The sequence below is a fragment of the Hylobates moloch genome, unplaced genomic scaffold, assembly GCF_009828535.3.
Source record: "Hylobates moloch isolate HMO894 unplaced genomic scaffold, HMol_V3 SCAFFOLD_3, whole genome shotgun sequence".
In the NCBI taxonomy this organism is placed as follows: Eukaryota; Metazoa; Chordata; class Mammalia; order Primates; family Hylobatidae; genus Hylobates; species Hylobates moloch.
The window spans coordinates 137,365,863-137,388,736 of record NW_026652278.1 but is presented as its reverse complement, the minus strand read 5'-3'; the positions used below and the strand labels follow the sequence as shown (position 1 = coordinate 137,388,736).

Genomic DNA, 22,874 nt, shown 5'->3' with positions numbered 1-22,874 from the left:
GGAAGAAGAGTTAAAGACAGTGATAATTGATAACTCTCTTAGGGAAATGTTTCTGTAAAGGGTACAGAAAATGGGGTACTAACAAAGTAATAAAATATGAAGAGAAGATTTTGTTTAAATTGGGAAAATTAGTAGCACATTTGTGTCAATAGGATTAACCCACTTATGGAGAGAAAAACTGATACAGAAAAAATAAGGGAGCGCTTGTGGACACATGTCCTTGAGCAGGAGAAAGGGAGCGAGCTCTAGTGCGTAGTAGCCTCCTAGAGAGAGAGATTTATTATGGGAATTGACTCATGCAATTATGGAGCCTAGAAGTCCCACTATCTAATATCTGGAAGCTGGGAAAATGGCAAAGCCAGTGATGTAATTCAGTCCAAGGCCAAAAGCCTGAGAATCAGAGAAACCAATAGTATAACTCTTAGCTCCAGTCTGAGTTTGAAGGCCTAAGAACTGGGGGTTGGGGGTGGTGGCTGTTATAGGTCCTGGAGCCAAAAGACCCAAGAACCCATAGTCCCAGTGTCCAAGTACAGGAGAAGATGGATGTCCCAGCTCATGACAGGAGTAAATTCACCCTACTTCTGCCTTTTTGTTCAATACAGGTCCTCAACGGATTGGATGACACTTGCCCCATTGGTGAGGGTGGATCTTCTTTACTCAGTGTACTAATTTAAATGCTAATATCTTCCAGACATACCCAAACAGATACACCCAAAAACAATGTTTTGCCAACTATCTGGGCATCCCATAGTTCAGTCAAGTTGATACATTAAAATTAACCATCATATATTCCTGTTAGCATTTATTATCTCATGACATCTTAATCATTTGTTAATTTGTTTATCTATGTTCTCCAACTAGAATGTAAGCATCACAAGAGAGCAGGGACTTTATCTGTTTTAGTCACTATCATAATCCCAATACCCAAAATAGTGCCTGCCAGTTGAAGCCACTCAAAAACATTTTTTGAATGTTTTGAATGAAAGTGAATGTATGGTTGGGCAAATGAATGGATGCATCTGTCCAAAAAGTTGGGTTGGAGCTATTTTTAAAACTGCTGTTTTCTTGTTATATGCTCTAACTTCAGAGACATATTCTTTATTATGAAGCCACTTTGAAGGAACTGAGTGCACTTTCCCTCACACTCTATTTGTAGAGAGGTAGCACAGTATGATGAAAAGTTATAAAATTCTGGTTTAATTGGCAGTCAGTACCAGTTATGTAAAAGTAGGTTTTCTTTAACCCTTCTCAGCCTCAGTTTTTACTTCTGTAAAATGAAGATTATGATAAGATGAAATGAGTTAATTTTTGTGGAAGCATATTGTAAACTGTAAAGAGCCATGCAAATGTTACATTTGACACTTAATAGAGAAAAATAGAATTCCTGGAGGACATCAAGATTCTACAAAAGCACTCATCTGAAATGCAGCAGCTGGCCAACTACTTCAGATCTTAATCATGGGCTGAGTCCTAAGACTTAAAACTTTAGGATTCTATAACCATACATAATCTATAATTTTATAATCTTGTGTATAATTGAGTCCAATGTTTACCATGGCCAGCAGTCAGAGCAGTGAAACTTTCCCTGAAGTGTCACCTTTTACTACTAAGATCCTGTCCTAGTTCATCCAGGCTACTGTAAAAAAAATACCACAAACTGGGTGGCTTATAAACAATAGAAATTTATTTCTGACAGTTCTGGAGGCCAGGAAGTCCAAGATGAAGGTAGATTCAGTGTCTGGTAAAGGCCTGCTTTCTGGGTCATAGATGGCTGCTTTTTGCTGTGTCCTCACAAGGTGGAAAGGGCAAGGCAGCTCTGTAGGGCCTCTTTTATAAGAGCACTAATTCATTCATAAGGTCTCCACCCTCAGGACCTAATCACCTCCCAAAGTCCTATCTCCCAATACCAGCCCCCAGGGGGTTTGGATTTCAATATACAAATTTTAGGGGCACAGAAACATTCAGATTATCATGGACCAAGAGTGCTTTCAAATACATTACCTCAATTATCTTGATAACATATCTCTCATTTAGGCAAGGGCAGAAATTATTGTTCTTCTTTATTTTGTCAGTGTATCTTCCTCAGTCCATGGAGTTTCTGTCTGTGAGGATAAATTAACACCTTGTCCAGCTTTAAAAACTGTACTTATAAGTTCGTTACTTGGAATTTCATATTAATCTTCCTTATGAAACAGTGGTACTAGTGGCAAGTGTCCACTAGAGTTTAACTTCTAACAGGCCAAGAATTGAAATTATGCATGTCTTATTCATTACCTTATCTTCAATGCCAAGTATTCAATAAATATTTATTGGAAGGAGGGCAATAGAAAGGTAGATGAGTAATGAATGATTAGAATGATTCAAATGATAAATGAGTGGTTAGGAGGTTAGGAACTCAACCTGACTCATAACATCTTACCTTTTATTTGCTATGAAAAATAAATTATAGTTTTTTAATAATCTTAAGCAAAATAATCATCCCTTTATTGAGACCTATTGTGTATTGTGAGTACTACAAAGATTAATCTGACATTGATCTTTTCATTAAAGAACTTATGGTTTAATAGAGAAAAGAGGATACATGCACAAATAATTAAAATTCAACTTAGAAATGATAATTTCTCAGTTATATTTCAAAGGAGATTACTAACATAGAAAACACTTCATTAAATAGAAGTAGATTTTTTGCAATAAATTTTCTACTGAAAGAAAATTTTTAATTTGAGGAGAATGAAAAGGTAGATAGACACTTCCAATGTTTCTCAATGGATCTCTTGCTTGCTTCAGTTTTTTTTTTTTTTTTCATTTGCATGGTTCTGATCCTCTGTTGTGCCTAACATCACTTAAAAACTTGCATATCTTTCGTTTCCTTTGATGTGGTTTATCACTAATACTATGTGTAGCAGCCATTATTATGGTCTTTATCAGCAGCATATAATAGAGAAGATTGAAGGAGAGAGATTCTAAAACTTGAAAAGTAGTATAGGATGGTAATTAAGATGAAGAGGCGATAGGGCTGAGTTAAGCACTTTGGCTGCGAAGTCAGGCAGTTGGGTTTTAAACCCTAGTGAACAGTACTAGGACAGTTGATCAAGCATTTTGAAATCTTTCCTTCTGTGGACCCCTGTTCTCTATAAGTTGTGCAGTCTCCATATGACTACCAGTCTCCATAGTAGTTAACTCATACTTTCTCCCCAACTACATCTTGCTTACTCTAAGAAGAGGAATGAAAGGAAGCTACCTGTATATCTAGGCTTCTTTCCTACTCCTTCTGAAAGACAAAGTAGGTCAAAGATAGCTGTTCACACCATAGAAACATATCAGTCAAATTCTGTGTAATTGCAGTCTAAGGAAACCATATATTGGATGGTGCTGTCATGGGCTCAAGCCCCCAAATTCTACAGACCATCAATTTATTTAAATAGGTGCATAATTGGCAGAGAAAGGTCAGTAACACTTTGAGTTTTTACCATGAGAATGACAGACCAAAGCCACACTTCTCTTCTCTCCAGCCATAAAGGTCAACTGAGCATCAAGACCTCTTGAAACATGTGGAGTGCAAGCTTTGACCACTGCTGCAAGTCATCCTCAGAGTTCATAGATGACACCATCTTCATATGTGGGGATGATCACATCATTACCTTGGGTTATCTGACAAACATTGGCCTACATGCTCACCCATTCGGAATCATGTAAGCACCCCTTGAGTAAATGGGGGCACTGCTAGCTCTTCTATCAACTGCTAGCTCTTCTATTCTATCATATAAAATCACTTTGATTTTATATGACTTGGTTTCTTAGAGAGCTGGCCCCTCAGCAAGTAGGTTTATAAGGCACTGTGATCATTGAACTGATATACACATATGCATGTGTATACACAAACACATATGTACACAGAATATATACATACCAGGCTATGTTTCTAGGCTAACTATATGTTCCCTTGATCTGACTGTCTCTCCTGTTAGTTTCCATTTCAGCAGTTCTTAAATTCAATAGGTTTGAATTCTCACATCTCTGTATAAGAAATCTTGTTTTTCTGGGGTAGGATAATTTTTATTGAATAGCTATTATGGTTACTTGATGCATAATCCCACGTAACAGGCATGACTAGCTTTGGAGGTATTATCTTCTCTTTATATGAGAAAAGCTAGGTTCAGAAAGATTTTGTCACTTGACTGAGACTGCACAACTGGTAGAGAACACAGGATGCTTTCAGCCTGGGTCTGCCTCCCCTTGAATGCCCCTTCCAGGTTATGCTTCCTAAGCATGCCTCTTGGGAGACACAGTTTGTTTTAAAACATATTATCAGCACACAATTACTTTTTCTTGAACATTGTATCCTAAGTAACATAGGTTAGAGGAAAAAGAAGTGGGCATAATAATTGCCTTGAAGAAACTTAAAACATATTTGGGCAAACAAGAATCAAGAATATGGAAGAAATTTAGGGAAGAAATTGACTGCTAAACTGTGATTCGAACTGAGCTTAATAGGAGTTCATAGAAGAGAGAGGTCCAGGTCAGCGAATGAGATCAAGGGGCAGCTTTCAAGGCTACAGTCATCATTAGTTTCCCTAGTAATTGGCTGTCTATGATAGAAAATTCTTCAACTTTTGATCCCATCACTATGAACAGAAACAATGTATACAGCCATTAGTGTCATGTACAATAATTATTTTTTATAATTTGTTTCCAATTATGGTTGCATAATTAATGGACACACGTATGAGATGCATAAGATTGTAAACCTAAACCACTTGAAAAACAACGAGCCATCTGATTGTCTCAGTTGCTTCACATTGAGTCAGTTTCCCTACCTTGTTCTAAAGCAAGTGAAGACAAATCTCCCCTTGAAGCTAAGAGTAGCTTCTGACTAAGGGAAGGGAAGCACCTGGTAAGCAGTTTTCAAATGCTCTAGAGGTGAAAGAGGTGACATTGATAAACTTCTTCCCCCATTAAGGACTACTGTCCCAAGAAGGCCAGTTGCACTGCTGGTCTGGGACTTCTCAGGCTTCACCAAAGTGAGCTGGAGACATGAGATGAGTTGGGGCAGTCTTGTCCTAGCCAGGCTTTTCCCTTGCCCTTTGGTTCCTTCTTCAGCACCAGCTACTGGGGGTGCTTCTTAAGCAGGTAGGGTCAATCCAGAGTTGGAAAGACACTGGTTCCTTGCTACTCCCTTGCCTATTGGTAACCAAGCTGAAGGAACTTAATCATGTGTTCTACTTAAGAGAATATTTAGCAATAGCAGGTCCTTTGGTTCCCAAACCACACTCAGGATTGACAAGACCAAATCCTTTGGTCAAAAATTAGGGAGCAAAGTTTGGTCCTAGAAGCCTCTGAGTATCTCTGCCTCCAGCCCTTCATGGCCTGGAAGCTCAATTCTTCACAGCTTTCCTCTTTCCTCTAGGTTAGAATAAGCCAATTTACAGTTCATTTTGGCACATTTCACTAAACAGACTGTGTGGGTTTGAGTAACCTGAACCTATGATTGCACACATTAAGTTTCCATCAAAGTTATTAGAAAGTAACCTTTTCATCTTACATTTTAAATTAGCATATAACATGGATGAACTGGAGGACATTATGCTAAGTGAAATAAACCAGACACAAAGAAAAATACTTCATAATCTCACTTATATGTGGAATCTAAAGTAGTCAAACTCATAGAAAGAGTAGACGGGAGGTTACCACGGGCCAGGGAGTTGGAGAAATGGGGAGATGTTGGCCAAAGTATGCAGACTTGCAGTTATAAGCCAGTAAGTTCTGGACACTGAATGTACAGCATCGTTACTATAGTTAATAATAACGTATTGCATATTTAAAATTTGCTAAGTGATTAGATCTTAAGTATTCTTAAGATCATACACAAAAAGGTAACTCTGTGAGGTGATGGATATGTTAAATAGCTTTATTATAGTAATCATTTTGCAATATATACATATATCAAAACATCATGTTGTACACCTTGAATAGATATAATTTTTGTCAATTACACTTCAATAAAACTAAGAATAGTAGCTAGCATATAAACAGAAAAGTGATGCCATGTTTTATATAATGTTTTTATATTGATAAAATCTACTAAGCCTCTTTTGTTCTTTATTTCTCAGAGAGGGAAAAAGATGTGCATATAAATATTAAAAAGATACTTTCCTCTCCTAAACATATACTCCCCACACAATAACCCAGTTTTAGCTTGATACATGCAACTGAATCAGTATGGCTGTTTAATAACCATATTCCTAATTTTGATAAAAATCATAGTCTTTTTAACATTTGAGTCTGTCACCTGGTATACATTTACTTGACAATTTTATGTAAGTTTAGTTTGCGTGTATCCCTGTGAGAGAAGGAGCAGTGGGAATGAAAGAAAAGCTGAACTATATCGTGTATAGGGAGGGGATTGGGGCCTGGGGAGACTCTTCCTTCTTCTGTTTAAATGTTTATCTTTGTGACAGGAAGGAGATATGGGTATTATGAGTGTGTCTGTGTGTGGGCACAATAGTAAGCAAGCCTTCTTCCCTTTTCCTTTCCCCAGGGCTGGGATCTGTGGGTAATGTGGAGAGGTGGAAATAGTGCAGGAAGACAACAAATCCTGATCCACGTCTGAAGCTGCTACTTTCTGATTTCCTAGCAAAAGAGAGTTAACATTCATAATTCTACAGTATCAACTGTAAATATCTATTCTTATTTTTCCCTGAATGTGGTGCTAATGAAAGTGAAGACCAATCATCAAGGGTGAATTATTTAATACAATAATGTTTTAATAGCTGGGAAGAGACACAAATAGTGGAGACGCCTGTGGCTAATGGATTTCCCTGATAGGAGATAAAAGGCCGATTACACAGCAGAGCAAGTGAAGAATTGGTGCATTAATGACAATTTACAGGTCAGCTCACTTACAGGAGTGATTTAAAACGCACCATCTGTTTTCTAACTGTAGGTTGATAACTGTGATTCTACAGACAGTCAACATCTCTTCATCAAGAACTGCTACCTATTTGTCTTTCTCAGCCTGGTTAGTTTGCCCGATATTATTTTACCAAGTGGACCCCGAGATTCTTTCCAGATGAAATAGTTTCTAGATTGGATGGGTTGATAACAGTCAATCCTGCTTCCGCTCAGTCTCTCTCTGCCCAGTCAGAGAATTAAGCCCTGATGTCCTAAGGCATTCATTGTGTGTATTGAACTAACTTCTTCCTAATGCATCTACCCTGGCACAATGACCCTCTCATCCTTGGGAGAGTCGAGAAACCAGTCACTCCAATCATTTTCTGTGTTCTGTGGTTTGCCCCTTCCCCTTCCCCTCCCCCTCATTCCCCTCCACCCATCCTCCCCCTGTCTTTCATATAGGCACAAAAAGAGGAGCCCAGCTTTGATTTTCACTAGTGCCCCCTTCCCCTGTTTCACACTGTACCACCTATAACTAATGTGTAGTAGAGTGTAAAGAGTTAAGTGTGAGGGCTTTGGAGCTACACTTGTGGGTTTAGATTCTGTCTCTGTCACTTTCTAACTATGGTGACCTTGTCCAGGTTGTTTAACTGTTCTGTGCCACTGTTGCCTCTTGTGAAAATGAGGGTAATAATAAAACCAACATCAAGGGGTTGCTGTGAGAATTAAATTATTCCACATGCACTAAACATTCAAAGCAGTGTCTGCTTCTCAAAAGAAGACATACAAGTGGCCAACAAGTATAGGAAAAAAAGCTCAACATCACTAATCATCAGAGAAATGCAAATCAAAACCACAATGAGACACCATCTTACACCAGTCACAATGGCTACTATTAAAAAGTGAAAAAACAATAGATACTGGAGAGGCTACAGAGAAAAGAGAACACTTATGCACAATTAGTGGGAATGTAAATTACTTCAGTGTCTGTGGAAAGCAGTTTTGGAGATTTCTCAAAGAACTTAGAACTACCATTCAACCCAGCAATCCCATTACTGCATATATATCCAAAAGAAAATAAATCATTTTATGAAAAAGATACATACATTCACATGTTCATCACTGCACTATTCAAAATAGCAAAGACATAGAATCAACCTAAGTGACCATCAACAGTGGATTAGATAAAGAACATGTGGTACATATACACCCGTGGAATACTACACAGCCACAAAAAAGAACAAAATTGTGTCCTTTGCAGCAACATGGAAACAGCTAGAGGCCATTATCCTAAGCAAATTAACACAGGAACTGAAAACAAAATACTACATGTTCTCACTTACAAGTGGGAGCTTGGATATTGGGTACTCAGGGACATAAAGATGGCAACAAGAGACAATGGGGACTAATTGAGTCCCCAGAGTGGGGAGGGAGAAAGGGGGCAAGGGTTGAAAAACTAGCAGTTGGGTACTATGCTCAGTATCTGGGTAATGGGATAATCCATATCCCAAACTTCATCATCACTCAATATGCCCATGTAACAAACCTGCACGTGTACCCCCTGAATCTAAAGTAAAAGTTGAAATTATTAAAAAATGAAACAAAGCAGTGTCTGTCACATGAAAGTGCATGATAAATGGTTACTATTGAGATTATAGAAGACAACTGGTTGGGAGAGCTGGCTGATGATCCTTACTTGGGTCTGTGAACCAAGTAGAGCTTTGCAGCTTACCTGAATGAAGTTGGAAGAATGAAATGAAAACATTGGCAAGCTTTTTCTGCCTTCGTATTACAGTCATTCACTAATTGACACACATTCGTTGAGCACCCACTATGTGCTAGATTAGTGGTTCTCAAAGTGTGAACCCCCAAGTCAGCAGCAGCAGCATCACTGGGACCTTGTTAAAAATACAAATTCTCACCACAACTCCCATCCCTCTCCCCAGGCTTTTTGAATCAGACACTGTGAGGATGGGGAAATTAATCTGTGTTTTAACAAGCCTTCCAGATGTTTCTGATGTGCTAACGTTTGAGAACCACTGCCCTAGATGTAGAAAGTGGTCACTCTGCTGGCCAAAGGGACTGTAAATGTGAATGACATAGTGTCCCAACCTTCAGGAGCATAGATTTGTAAACAAGAACAACCAAGGATTCCGAGAGGTACAATTCAGATACACAGAACAGTGGTTCACAAAAGAGAGGGCGGCCAATTCAGCATTTTGGAAGGAGGTGTTGGAAAGCATTCCTGAAGAAGTCATGTTTGAACTGAGTCTTGGAAAAAGACTCAAACTTTTCCAGTTATAAGTGGGGAAAACAACATTCTAGAGGGAGGACTGAGTGCATGTATACTTGGCGATGGACAGGTGTGCACACCGACCTCAGCTTTTAAAAAGCAGCAGCTTGACAGGAGGGGTTTTTGTGTTTTGTCTACAGTTGTATCCACAGTGTCGAGAACATGCCCCTAGCTCACAGGAAGCACTAAGTAACTACTTGAATGATTGAATGCAAAGATCCTAAATTTCCACATATTGAATTTTCATGAACGATTTCTTCTCAGCATAGGATAGTAAAACAAAGAAATCAAGCTAATGGTGAGTTTTCTCCTTTAAAGTACTACATATTTCTGCAAGAAATTAGCCAAGGACTGGATCGTTTGCTTAACATGCTATATCTTAAACCATGGGTTGGCAGTATGAGACATAGTACTTCTAAATCTGCCAGGGTGGCTCAATGAAGCCCAGGGCACTTGCTTGATACAACCTTCTGAACCTGAAAACTTCACCTGCAAATTATTGCTGCTTCTCCATAAACACACTGATCTTTACAATAGAAACCACAACAGGTTCCTCATTAAAATATGAAGAACCAAATATCCCAAGCAGCATATTTTCTTCTGCTTTAGTTAAAATCACCTCTGCATGCAGAGTGATTGGGTTTTGTGTCTCTCTAGTCCTGTCCTCACAGGCTGCGCTGTGCCAGATGCTTGCTGTTCTGTCTTCTGGATGCCAGGGCATACTTCATAGCATCAGAAACTTCCCCAGGGGTCCTCTGCATCTTCATACTGACCACAGTGACAGGTCTGTTGGCCAATTCAAAAGAAAGGACTTATGCCAAATTAGACTCCAGTACTGAGGTTTTCTTCCTTTCAGAGCCACTTCTAAGGGAGCCATCCTGGGGGATTTCGTCCCCAGCATCCCTGCCATACCTCGTCTGACTTCATGTACCCAGTTAATTACATCCCTGAGTAGCTTGCTCTGATCTCTGATCTGACAGAGCCTCTGAGGAAGGCTGCTGTAACCTGTGTTTCCAATCAAGTGGATCAGAGATCATAGCATTTTAGAGGAAAAAGGGGCCACAGAGATCATGGACAACCTCCTCAACACATAGCCTTGTTCCACTGTCTTCTAAGAACATGCGGTTTCCAAACATTGAATATGCCAATGGTCGGGTATGCGAAGGATGGAGACATTATAAATATATAATACTTTTTAAAACCCAAGTTGAAATGGGTTTTTCTTTATTTTGGGGTGCTTAAAGAGAGAATATAGCTTTGAAATGATTATTCATATAAAAAATTTAAAAACCTAATAATAAAGTTGAGATAGAAAGAGGAGCCAGGGATATGTGAGATCACTGAAGTGATTTCAGGCAGGAAGTGTCACCTTTTACATAAAGATTATAGCTTAATTTTGCTACTTCTCTCCAAGTTCTGTAAACCTTATGAATAGAGCACTGAGCTGGACCTTCTTGAACTTGAAAACTTTGTTCTTTAAAGTGTATTTTTCTATTCATCCAGTGCCTCAATTTCTCTGTAAAATATATTTTTTTCTTTATTTCAGTCCTTGCCCCAGGAATATCCTTGGGATTAATATTTATGGAGAGAATGTATTTGTTAAGCACCTTGTGCTTCAGAGACATAGTTGCTTTAAAAATAGAGCTTAATTATTAGCTTTTAATATTTTGGTTTTGCATAAAAAGAAACATCTAATAGCCATGCGACATTTAACACACCAGGAATCCTGTTTGTTCTTTACCAGTTTCACTTTTTCTGTTTGTCTCTCTTAGTTTTAGTTTATATTGGTTGTAGAGAAAAAGGGCTAGAGACCACCAATTTTTATGGGTTAAATAGACAGCCAGTGGTCAGTGTTGAAGCTGGTTTTCAATGAACATAGGGCCAATGATGGTATGCAGATTGGGGCTGGAGCTGGGGGACAGAATTTTATATAATATGTCAGAGTGGAAAGGAGATTTTGGTAAACCATTCATGCAGAAATCAATGAAAACACTGTTCCCGCACCACTTCATTCAGAGCTATTGACTTCATGTAGCTAAATGTTTGATTTGTTTTGTTTGACATTCTATACCCTCAATCATCACTACCTCCGTGTCCTTTCACAAAAATTATTTTCCAAAAGATATTTCCAAGTGTCACTAAACTTAGGTAAATATGAAAACTGAGGTTTGGTCTGCAGGGGAAAGGCAAAAAGTCAATTCCAAGGGCCAATTATCGATGGTTTGGTAGATCTGGTTGCAAAATGAACCAGCGAAAGAGAAAAACATCTATTGTTTGTCCAGAGAAGTTTGAAAAACAGGAGGGGGTTTTGACCAACACTAAAAATTTCATAGGAAGACTTAGCAATTCTTAGTAATGGAGGCTAACGTGAGTGTGTTACTGTGTGTGTAGATAAGCACTCTTGTGCTGCAGGGAATAGCATCTTAATGAAACTGAGATTGTAATTGTTAGCGAAGAAAGAATCAAAAAATGAGGAAGAAGAAAAATAGGAATTATGAACAGTGTTAAAGCGTACAAATTTAGGGGAGCTATATTGAAATTTTAAATTGAAAAATCAGTTATGTTTCAGGATTTCCCATTTGCTAGACATTGTGTAAGAAAAAATTCTACGGGATCTGAGATTCATTATATTTGTTTTGAAGGAGTCAGAAAGTTAGAAACTATTTCATTTACATAAATAAAAATGTTATCTTGATAAAGGAATGAGACATTTATTTTAGATATCTACAGGCAGGTGAAATAAAAATCACATAAACTGTAATTGTTGATGAAATATCATGCCATATGATTATAGACTGTATGAACACAGACTGACTTACTAAAATAATAAGCAATTTAGGTTGATTGCAAATCAGTATTTTTCTCAATCTTAGTCTCCCGGTAAAAATTATATTTTAAAATACTTAACAGTTTTTTGTGTTGAATTTAGAAAATTAGGGGTAACTTCACTTATTCTTTGTAGATAGCTACCAAATTTTTGGTGCACCTGAGAGAATCTATTTATTGCGTTATTTATAAACACTAATGCTTGATAACTGATTCGAAGTAATTCTAACTCCTATTTTCTTGTTTTACAGCTTGGTTCATCTTCTTCTGTGCCTTTCACATCTATTTTTTCTCAGCTTTTTATGACTGTTGTGGTTCCTCTCATCATTGGACAGGTAAGGCCTCCAATTCTATCTGATCTTTTCTTTATGGATCAAATTGTGAAATCTTACATAATGTCAGAGCAGTTGAGAGAAAGGATATTCAGAGGGAGGAGATAAATGAAAATGTGAGACTAAAAGCAAAAGTTTCATCAATCACAGTATTCTCATCTTTTTTATTTTTTGAATTAATACTAATCTGCTTTGCAGTTAGTTGTATATAGGCACCCCTGGTAACTATATATAGGGACTTCTACACAGAGTCTTGATTTTTTTAAATTTATTATCTCCCCTTTGTAGCTGTGTAGCTACCTTGAAAACATCTAGCAAGTCTTTACCTTATTCTGCAACTTTTGATAAGGTCTCCGTGTTTATGACCATTGTTGGGAACAAGCATCTGTCTTTGGTTGGCGTCTTTATAGACTCCTCCAACAGCGGTTATGTTTGTGACCACGTAATTGATAAACAATTTAATCCTATTATCTCTTAAAGTTTATCTTAGAATATTTAGGGTTTGTCATTCTTATTCAATTGGACTAATAGGAATTCTACTTTAACTTCTTATAACAAGTTAGTAGTAAGCATATAAGCATACAAATTTTAAAACAAGTGGATTCTTTTTGTTTTCTATAAAATCATAGGATGCCACATGCACAACTAAAGTGAACAAGTCTTAGGAAAGCAGTACATTAAGAGCAACTAGATTCTAGACTTATTTCTGCCTTTGATTTGCAGTGTGACTATGGGCAAGTTATTTAATCTCCCTAGCTCCAGATTCATAATTTATTAAATATTATGACAATAATATCTATCGTAAAGGGTTGTTGTAAAGATTAACTGAAATATGCATGCCTGTAAGGTTCTTGTCATAGAACCTAACATAGATAAGTGCTCTGTAGCTTCTATCATCATAATCATTATTACCAAATTCCCTGCAAATACTAAACAGGAAACAAGTCTTTGAAATATTGAATATAAAAAATGTATGCATAGGCTGGGCTCAGTGGCTCATGCCTATAATCCCAGCACTTTGCAAGACTGAGATGGGCGGATCACCTGAGGTCAGGAGTTCGTGACCAGCCTGGGCAATGTGATGAAACCCTGTTTCTATTAAAAATACAAAAAAATTAGCTGGGTGTGGTGGTGGGTGCCTATGGTCCCAGCTACTCAGGAGGTTGATGCAGGAGAATCTCTTGAACCTGGGAGGCGGAGGTTGCAGTGAGTCAAGATTGTGCCACTGCACTCCAGCCTGGGCAACAGAGCAAGACTGTGTCTCAAAAAAAAAAAAAAAAAAAAAAAGAAGAAGAAATGTATGCATAGACATGTAATATTTACATGCTTCTTAGGTCAGGTTCTCTGGGCAACAGACTCAAAGACAGAGGTTTTTATGCAGGAAGTTTACTAGGGAGTACCCTTGGGAGCAATAGAGTGAATAAAGTAGGATGGAGATGATGCAGTCCCAGTAAAGGTCTCAGTAGATCCCATGGGGAACTCTGGAGCCGGAATGACCCCTCAGAGTTGTCCTGCCTTAAGGCAAGAGCACCTGGTCTTTATACTCTTACACTGACCAGTCATTAGATACTGGCTTCCCTCCTACCCTCCATGAGGGCTGTGACCTTGGGTGAGTCTGCTTTCTTAGGCTGAGGGCAAGTCCCAAAGAGGAACTCCACTGACATATTTTACTCACCCAACACTCCCTGCAGCTGTGGGTATAAGCACCTCATTCCTGAAGAGAGGGATCTGGGTGGTGCTCCACAGCATCCACAACACATGTACTAATTTTTTTTTTAATTTTATGCTTAGAAAAGGGACTAAATTTAGCATAAAATGGGGGATTTAAAAGCACTTTAAGAATAGCATTTAATTAAATATAAAATGATACTTAAAAAATACTTCTCCCACAGTGCTGATCACATAACAGAGATTCTGAATAAATGTTACATCCCTGCCTACCTCTCTGACCTCTGCCACATTTCCCACTTCCAGCCTCCCTGGTTTTCTCAGTTCCTGCTCATTCTTTCTGTTTAGAGTGTCTTTCTGCCTACCCTCCCACCTCAACTTGTTTCTCATTTGACTCTTTAATGAAGCCTTGTTTGAACCATATAGCTGATATATATTTCCCTGGTTATTCTTCATTGCAACACCTTGTTTTCTTTCTTGACCTTTCTCACAAAATATACTTATATTTAGTTTGCTTGTTAACAATTTGTCTCTGCCATTCGACTGTCAGCTTCTTGAGTACTGGAGCCATATTCGTTTTGTTTATCATTACATTCCCAGACCACAGGTACCCAATAAATATGTGCTGAAAGAGTGAGTGAAAGAATGAATGAGCCAGAGTTCTATGATCCGTAAGGGATATGCTTTGTTGTATAGAGGCATAACTGAATCTACCTGTACTTCTCATCTCCACACAGTTTAAGCTGTGGATTATATTAGTTTAAATTCATACTTATTTTCTTTGTTCTGAAAATAATTCCATCTAATAATTTAAGGCTCATGCATTCTTCTCATACTAGATCTTGGAAATTTCCCTATTAATAATAAATGCTTGGCTTAAAACATACAGACAAAAAATCTGCATGTAGGTTACTTGATTTTGCATGTATAGGGTTATATAATGGATGTAATTTAAAAACATTTATCCCAAGGGAATAATGAATTGTTAGATGGCTCATTCTTCATGTACTCAGTGGTAAATAATAAAGTATTCAGTAAATTATAAAGTAATAATAGTAGTCAAAAGGTAGTATAGGTAGCTTTTTTTTTTTCTTAAGTGTTCTAGATACCACAGTTCTTTGATGACTCTTTTCAAGGAGAAACCTATATGCTTGCATCTACCTGCCCCTCCTCGTGTATTCTGGTCTTAGGAATTAACAGTCACCACCCCGTCTCTACATCTAGAAACCACCAATTAGCCTTGCCTCCTCCCTCTCCTTACAGCCATACTCCTTTACATCCAGGCAGTCACTTCATCCTACTGTTTCTGCCTCAGAAATCTTTCACACCTGGCCCCTGCAGCCCCAATCACACTGCTGGAGAGGATGACACACCTTCATCATCTCTTGTCTAAATTATTGCACCTCCTAAACCTGTCTGTCTGCTGTGGGTCTCTTCCAATTCCCATCTAATGTCTTTACTGCCTCCAGAGTAGTCCTAAAACACAAATCAACTCATATTATTCCTCTCCTTAAAAACTTGCTTGTGCCTCCCTGTTGCCAATTCCTTGCGTGGCCCCAAAGCCCTTCACAGTCTGGCCCAACCTGCTTCTCCAGTGCCACCTCCCACCACTCCTCTCCTTAGGACTCTGCTTTTCCCGTGCTGCATACTCATCATCCTTCACCTGACCATGGCCCTTCACTGCTCTATGCCTTTGACTGTATTGCCAGCAAACTCCTACTCATTGTTGAAGACTTGGTATAGAGGTGCCCTCTAATGTGACGCCTGCCTGCTCTGACCTAGACTGGCCTCGATTAAATTCCACGTCTCCGATAGTACTTGATTCATAATATTTATCAGGAAATAATATAATTTATTGATGAGCTTCCTAAAAGCAGAGACTATGTCTTCTTAATTTTCCTACCTCCTTGCTTATAGTAACTGTCAGTACATATGCATGTACTTAATCTGTTATTTCATCCTAAGTGGTGGTCTCCGTAGGTTACTGTTTATAGGTATACTTAATAACATATTCAAGAGTAGAGTGTAAGATGTATAAAAAGATTGACTGAAGAGAATTTTGAATTTATCTTCAGGGACCCCCCAGCAGTAATTTTCCCTAGGTTGCCATTTGTTCAGGATAATATTTTTAGGTCTGTATATAGTAGGTACTCAATAACAATGACTTACTTCTTTCCTAGTCATCACTTGAAAAACATATCTGAAAAAAAAGTCTATCTTTTTTAAGGATACCAGTTCAAGAAAAAATAAATATTTCAAAATTTTATGTTAAAGAAAAGCCATATTTCTAACACCTCTTTTGACTTTAGTCTTTGGATGAACTGTGCTGTAACTGGCCCACAGGTACATTAACATAAATGATAGAGCCACACATCTGAGTAAATGTTATTATATAAGTGCTGCTGCATGATCCTCAGGTCCTCCAGTACCTTGGAGAAGGGGGAGCATTCCACAGGCAGGGGTGCCTAGGGCAGGCAGTGCCACCTCAGCCACCTCCTCCTATAATCACCGCCTCACAAGGTTGTCTCTGCCTGCGTGGTATAGATGGTGTGGTACACAACAATGCTGCATTTCAAAGAAGTGCGCTCACCTTATAGGCATCATAGATTTTAATATTTATTATTAAAATTGTTCTGGCAGGAGGAAATAAAGTATATTAAAGAAGGGATTTTTCTAATACACACAAAAGTGCTACGGGGCTATAGCAGGCCTGTTGGAACTTGATGATCAATCTCAGGCAGCCCACTTCATAGCCACCATACCTGTCCTCACCTACTAAGCTCACATACTCTATTCAGTAATTCTTCAGTCTCATCAAGACCCCAGATTAACTGACCTTTCAGTCACCACCCTCATGACTTTACTTCCCTTCTTACCCAGATTTGATTCCTTAGTCTACCATTATAATCCCTCCTTGGCAATTATTCTCAATTCCTTCACCCTTTCTCCCTTTGATGTACTTGCTCAAAAAGCCCCAACCCCGGTTAAAGCCAACTCTGCCTACTCCACGCATGCAGTGGAGCTGCTCAGATTCCATGGCCTGTCATTCACCTCACTCCCTGGCAGAGCTCTCAGCTTCTTCACCTCTCCATTTTACCTGCTTCACAAAGGCCCAACCCCACTTCTACTGGAGCAGCTGAGCTTTGCTTCTCAGAGAGCAATACACATTGGTCTCATCTTGTGTTGAATTTACGACCCCACATTTAATGTGTCATCTAACACCTCCCAGAAACTCTACCCTACTTCCTTATAGTGTTTCTTTTTCTACTCTTCGAAGGGATTGTTACCTTATCCTCTATCTTCAAGTCCCTTTTACCTCCCCAACACTCTCCCACTTGCCCATTGCACTCACGTCTCATTGACTTTGCTTCTGTTTCTCAAACTTGCCAGTCTTGTTCCTGCCTTAGAACCTTTGCACTGGCCATTCCTTCTGCATGAAACACCTTGCCGCCTTTCACATCCTCAGAAAGACCTTTCGCCACCCTCTCCTTGGGTGGCTACCCAGTAGCAACTCAGTCACTATCATATCATTTAGTTTAAACTTCGGCTTAGTATGTATCATTATTTTGCCTCTTGTTTATTTGTTGTTTTGCTTTTTATTTCTCTCTTAAACTGAATGTAAGCATCATGAGATCAGGGACCTTGTCTACCTAGTTTAATCTACTGACTCACCTCAACTGTGTGATGTAATCTTTGAGGACCCTGTTAGCAGTACACGTATGTGCTAGTTCAGAGGAATCAGGTGTCCTGCATGGCAGGCTACTTTCACAACTGTAACTAGGAGTGCCAAATTATGAAAATAAACACTTGTATGGATTGTTATATGCGTCTTTTAAAATGAGGTTTTATCATTACTGGTTAAACAGAAAATGGGAACTAGAGGGAGAAGAAAAAGACCAGGAAGTAAGAGCTGAATATATTTTTCTTAATCTTTTATTGGTGATAAAAGTTTGTCATTCAACTTGTGATTTATATTTCTGAGAGTGAATTTTATTTTTCTGCTTCCCCATACAATACTTCTTTTTCGTTTAAATCATTATTGACTGACTCTGATTTGATGGGAGGTGTAGTTTGGTCTTCCTCACTGCTTGGCTGCACACACGGCTCCTAGGCCTCACTTTCCTCATTTGTAGAACATAGTGTGTTTGTTGTATCTTCTACCCTGAAGGTGCTACGACTCTGTGAGATAAGATTAGTCTTTCCATAGATGGTTAGGAGATTGTTCCCTCTGTCAATCTAGAAAGAAAGAAAATTTGTGCCGTCATAGCATTTTCTCTTCTTTTCCAACAAACCTTTTCAATACACCTAAGTGCTTGTGACAAATACTTATCTTGTGCAGTATATTTAAGAGTGGTATACAAATAAACAATGAAACAGAAATTCTACCACTTTTTATTTTCCATCACCTTGAATATTATTAAAGCAGCACACTAAAACCTACTTTTTACCCTATAAATTAATAATAAAAAAGCATATCTATACATTATCATTCATGCATTTTCTGGTCTTTCCATTAGTGATTTGTTTCAGTTTGAGATGGGCCTTTCATATTAGTCTTCCCTTAAAGTTGAAGTTAGTGTTATTGATACTAGTAGAGTTTTACACTTATAGCATTATATTAGATATGAACAATTTTCATTGCTTCACCTGAAAATGCTTTGAGAGAAAAGTAACAGTGAGATGTACTGATAAACGGTGATAGAAACATCATCAAACTGAGACTTAGAAATAAGAATAGTGATCATGTACCAGCGACAGGCCCGGTCTCTAAAGCATTTTATATTTATTTAATTACTTAATCCTCAAGACAACTACTGTTATGTCACAGATGAGGCACACGGAAAGTAAGGAATTTGCCAAACATCACAAAGTAAGGATTGGAGCCAGGACTCAAAGTTAGGCGCACTGTAGCTCCAGAGTCTGTACTCTGAGCCCCTGTGCCATGGTTCCCTCAGGAAATAGGGGTCGTAGTCCTACTCAGCCACCTCCCTAGCTTTTCAACATTTTATGCAAGTTGACTTGGCTCTCTGTGCCTCTGTTTCCAACTGTAAACTCAGAAGAATAATAATGTGTGACCTTTGTCATGAGAATGAAATGAATTAATAGAGGGGAAGAATTTTCAGAGAGTGAAGTAGATAATAAGTGTTCATTGTGCCCATTTATTATTATTGTTTATGCTTTTTTGCAAAGTGTTTTATTTTGAATCTACTCAATATTTAACAAAAATAAAGTGTTATAGAAATTGGATTTGATTTCATATCTCTGACTATATATTAAAACAGGATATTAATGAAGAAACAAAACTTTATGAAACTATATGGATTTAGTGCAACAGAGGATAAAAATTGAAGAAACAAACTGAAACCACCTTGAGAAATGTCTTAAAATTCAGACTTAACCTGAAACATTATCTCTCATATATCCTTATTCAAAAATCAATTTATGAATAGGGTAAAGACAGAATAGAAACAAAAAGCAAGGAAAATATTAAGAAATATTAAGAAAATATTAAGAAATATTTTACTAACAAATATTAAGAAAATAATAATAATTAAGAAAATAATAATAACAAAATATTAAGAAAACTAAGATGATGGGTATTATACTTTATATCTATCTCAGTGAATCGACATTCTACATCTAAGACATGTCATTTTTACAGGTTTCCGACTCGGAAGTCATGCAGGAATTGATATGTGGCTCCGTTTATTAGAAGCACGGAGAGTCAAATTTAAGTTTTCCTTTACCCTTTCCTGCTATTTAATTTAGAATACAGAAAATCAAAGTTTTGAAGGTGAGACAACAAAATAAAAAAGCTTCTATGGAAGATTTTTTCCTTCTCTCTTCACAGGGAAAAGTAAACAAGTTAATGAGGATTTGTCACTTAATTTTGAACACCTACATTTCTCTGAGGTCTGAGGGCAAATGAATTAGTATAGATTCTGAAGGAAGATAGAGCTGGCCACCTCACCAGAATGCCTTTTCCCACCTCATCTTGGATTTTCTTTTTTCCCAAGAGAGAATTCTGAGGCATCTATATCAGGTTGTGTTGATCTAGCTCGAGCAAAGTGTTGTTTCCTATAAGGTTATTAAAGATTTCTATAAGGCAAAGAAGTTTGGAGAATTTTAAAATGACACGAATTCTTGACAAATACAGAATGATTGCATCAAAAGTGTAAGTGGCTAAACTAAAAGAAGATAAGATTTCCTGGAGTTTATATCCAAAGCATATCTTTGAGGCATGTCAACACTACTTCACCCAGTTTTTGTTTATGAAACATTTTAACGCCTTTCTAGCTACATAGTGCAAAAGCAGCTGCTTTGTGAATTTAATTTTAGAGGAAGATGGAAAAGCTCTATGCAACCTGGCAAGATATAAAAGGATTTACTTAGAAAATGTAGACAAATATCACAATAAGACTAGAAATGGTGAAAGACAATCTGCTTTCTCCTAGGGTTACTGTTTTACTTGTACATCTGTCCATTCCCAACTTTCCAGTTATTTTCTTTATTGAGATGAGGTATCCACCATCAATTTATTGGAGTGTTTAGAAGAAAGACATTTTGGCTAGAAGGATTGTGGACCTGGGAGACCCTGTTTCTTGCCATATTGAGGGAGTCCTATTCTACTGTGAGACTCTAAGTACTTTGCAATGAAGAAAGAGATTATTAGGTTAACTCAATCAAATTACAGTTGGCCCTTTGTATTTGTGGGTTCTGCATCTGTGGATTCAACCACCTGCAGACTAAAAAAATTGGGAAAAAACAATAAATAACAATACAATAAAAATAATACAAATTTTAAAAGTACAGTGTAATAACCTACTACAGTATAATACATGTGTAAATAGTTGTATTAGGTATTATAAGCAATCTAGAGATGATTCAAAGTATACACGAGGGTGTGTGTAGGTTATATGCAAACACTACACATTTTTATCAGGGGTTTGAGCATCAGTGGATTTGGTATTCACAGAGGTCCTAGAATCAATCCTCTGTGGATACCAAGGGACATCTGTATTGCTCATACAGTTGGTTAATTATTACAGATTTGTCTTGGGTTTTAAAATGGTTTTCACTTACAAGTTGCACCTCATTCATATTTATTTATTTTGTTGGAGGGCAATGCTGGTAGGAGAGGAAGACACTTATTTTTGGAATTGGGATCATACATTCTATAACCTATTGCAAAGAGAGAACTTTTGTGGTGTTTTTAACCATTGTGTATTAAAACAAGATTGAAGGGCAGCAACAATTTCAATAATTTCATGTAATTTCCATTTATTTTATTTCCTAAAGGAGTTGAATTATATTAAATTTGGGCAGCTACCAGTTTTGTACCACGAAACACAATAGATTATGAAATGACCCTTTAAATGAAGTCCCTCTGTAGCCTTCCAATGACCAGCTACCCACCAACCCTAGTGACATATCTGATCATGGAGACATCTAGATACCCATGATACCTATAGCACTATTATCCAAAATTTGTGTTCTAATATGTCAGTCCATAATGCTGTGTGACAGAACTGCTCTTATTTCTCTGTACATCACTGTGTTTTAAATTTAAAGAAAGAAATGAATGCTAGATAAATTACTATGGTTTGGGATCACTTCTACACTCCCCCCACCTTCCCAAAATAAACCCCATAATATTTTGTAAATCCAGGTGCGGCTTTGTCTACTTTTTTAAAGAAAATTAATTACAATTTTTTTAAAATATCTAACACACTTTCCATTTATTCCCACCCCACCTAACCTTCAGGATTTTGTACCTGTACCTGGTACCAGCTGGTCAGCTTTCTGTCAAGACTGCCTTTAATACACTGTCAGTTCACTTCATGAGTCCCTGAGAACAGTTGATGTTGATCCAACAGCCAATTGTTCAAAGATTCTATTGATAGTAGTTTATTTTATTCTTGAGCATCTGTAAAGATATGCTCCATTGCGAATTAAGCCTTTTTAGTGACAGAGTACATGATGACAGAACCCCATCAGCCTTATCAGGATAAGTTCCCTGACCTCATTATTGCTAATGGATCCATAGTAATTCAGCCTGTTGTGAATTCTCATATTCAATTATGCAGGATAATGAGTGACTCAAAACTTAATACGTCTCAGCTATCGTCCTTATGATAGGACTTGTACAGCTTCTTTCAAAAGTGAAACAATGTTTTAAGTAGAGTGGTTCACTTTTATGTCCAAACAGAAGTTATCACTAATATTCAGATGACCTGATTTTAAAGTAAGACAGAATTGCTCTATAACTTTATATTTCACTGATCCTTTTGTAGGAGAGTTAGGACAGGTTTATTCATTTTTAAATGTTAATTCTGGAATTCTAAAAGTATGCAAATGGCATTTGTCTTTGGATTCACAAAAACTCTAGATATTCAGAGTTTGAATTATTTAAACTCCCACAACACATGCACTTTTGCTTTTCAAGCATGAGTTATAATTTAATTAAAAACTTCTGGTGCATTGCTAGCATTTTAAATATTAATATGTTCCATGGATCACTTTCGATTATCTACCGTCTTGAAATTCTTGAAGATGTCAGATTTTTAAGATTCCCAAAGTTGCACTTGGAATTGTCTGTTGAGGCAAAGGGGACTGTGATAATTACACACATCCATTAGGATCAGCAGAGGAGATAAACTTTGGGGAGGCTTAATGGGCATGTCTCAATGACAGCTAGCAAAGAGCATTTGGCATGATTAAGGATGGATTTGAATGCAGTTGAAAATATACTCTCATTATGGACACCCAGTGGAAGTTGCACTACAAATGTTAAATTCCCCAGAAGAAGAGTAGTGTGGCAGGGAAGCTTTGAAATCCACTGTGGCCATCAACCAAATTATTCT

The 22,874-nt window shown here is 37.6% G+C and overlaps 1 protein-coding gene across 3 annotated transcripts in view; it reads left to right on the top strand.

Moving 5' to 3' along the window:
* SLC10A7 (solute carrier family 10 member 7) overlaps positions 1–22,874 on the top strand; it is a 255,687-nt gene that overhangs the window by 194,195 nt on the left and 38,618 nt on the right. For all 3 annotated transcript variants that reach the window (XM_058436796.1, XM_032147967.2, XM_032147962.2), the window contains exon 7: positions 12,262–12,345. In XM_058436796.1, coding sequence (XP_058292779.1) covers positions 12,262–12,345 — 84 coding nt within the window. The remainder of the gene's footprint in view (positions 1–12,261; positions 12,346–22,874) is intronic.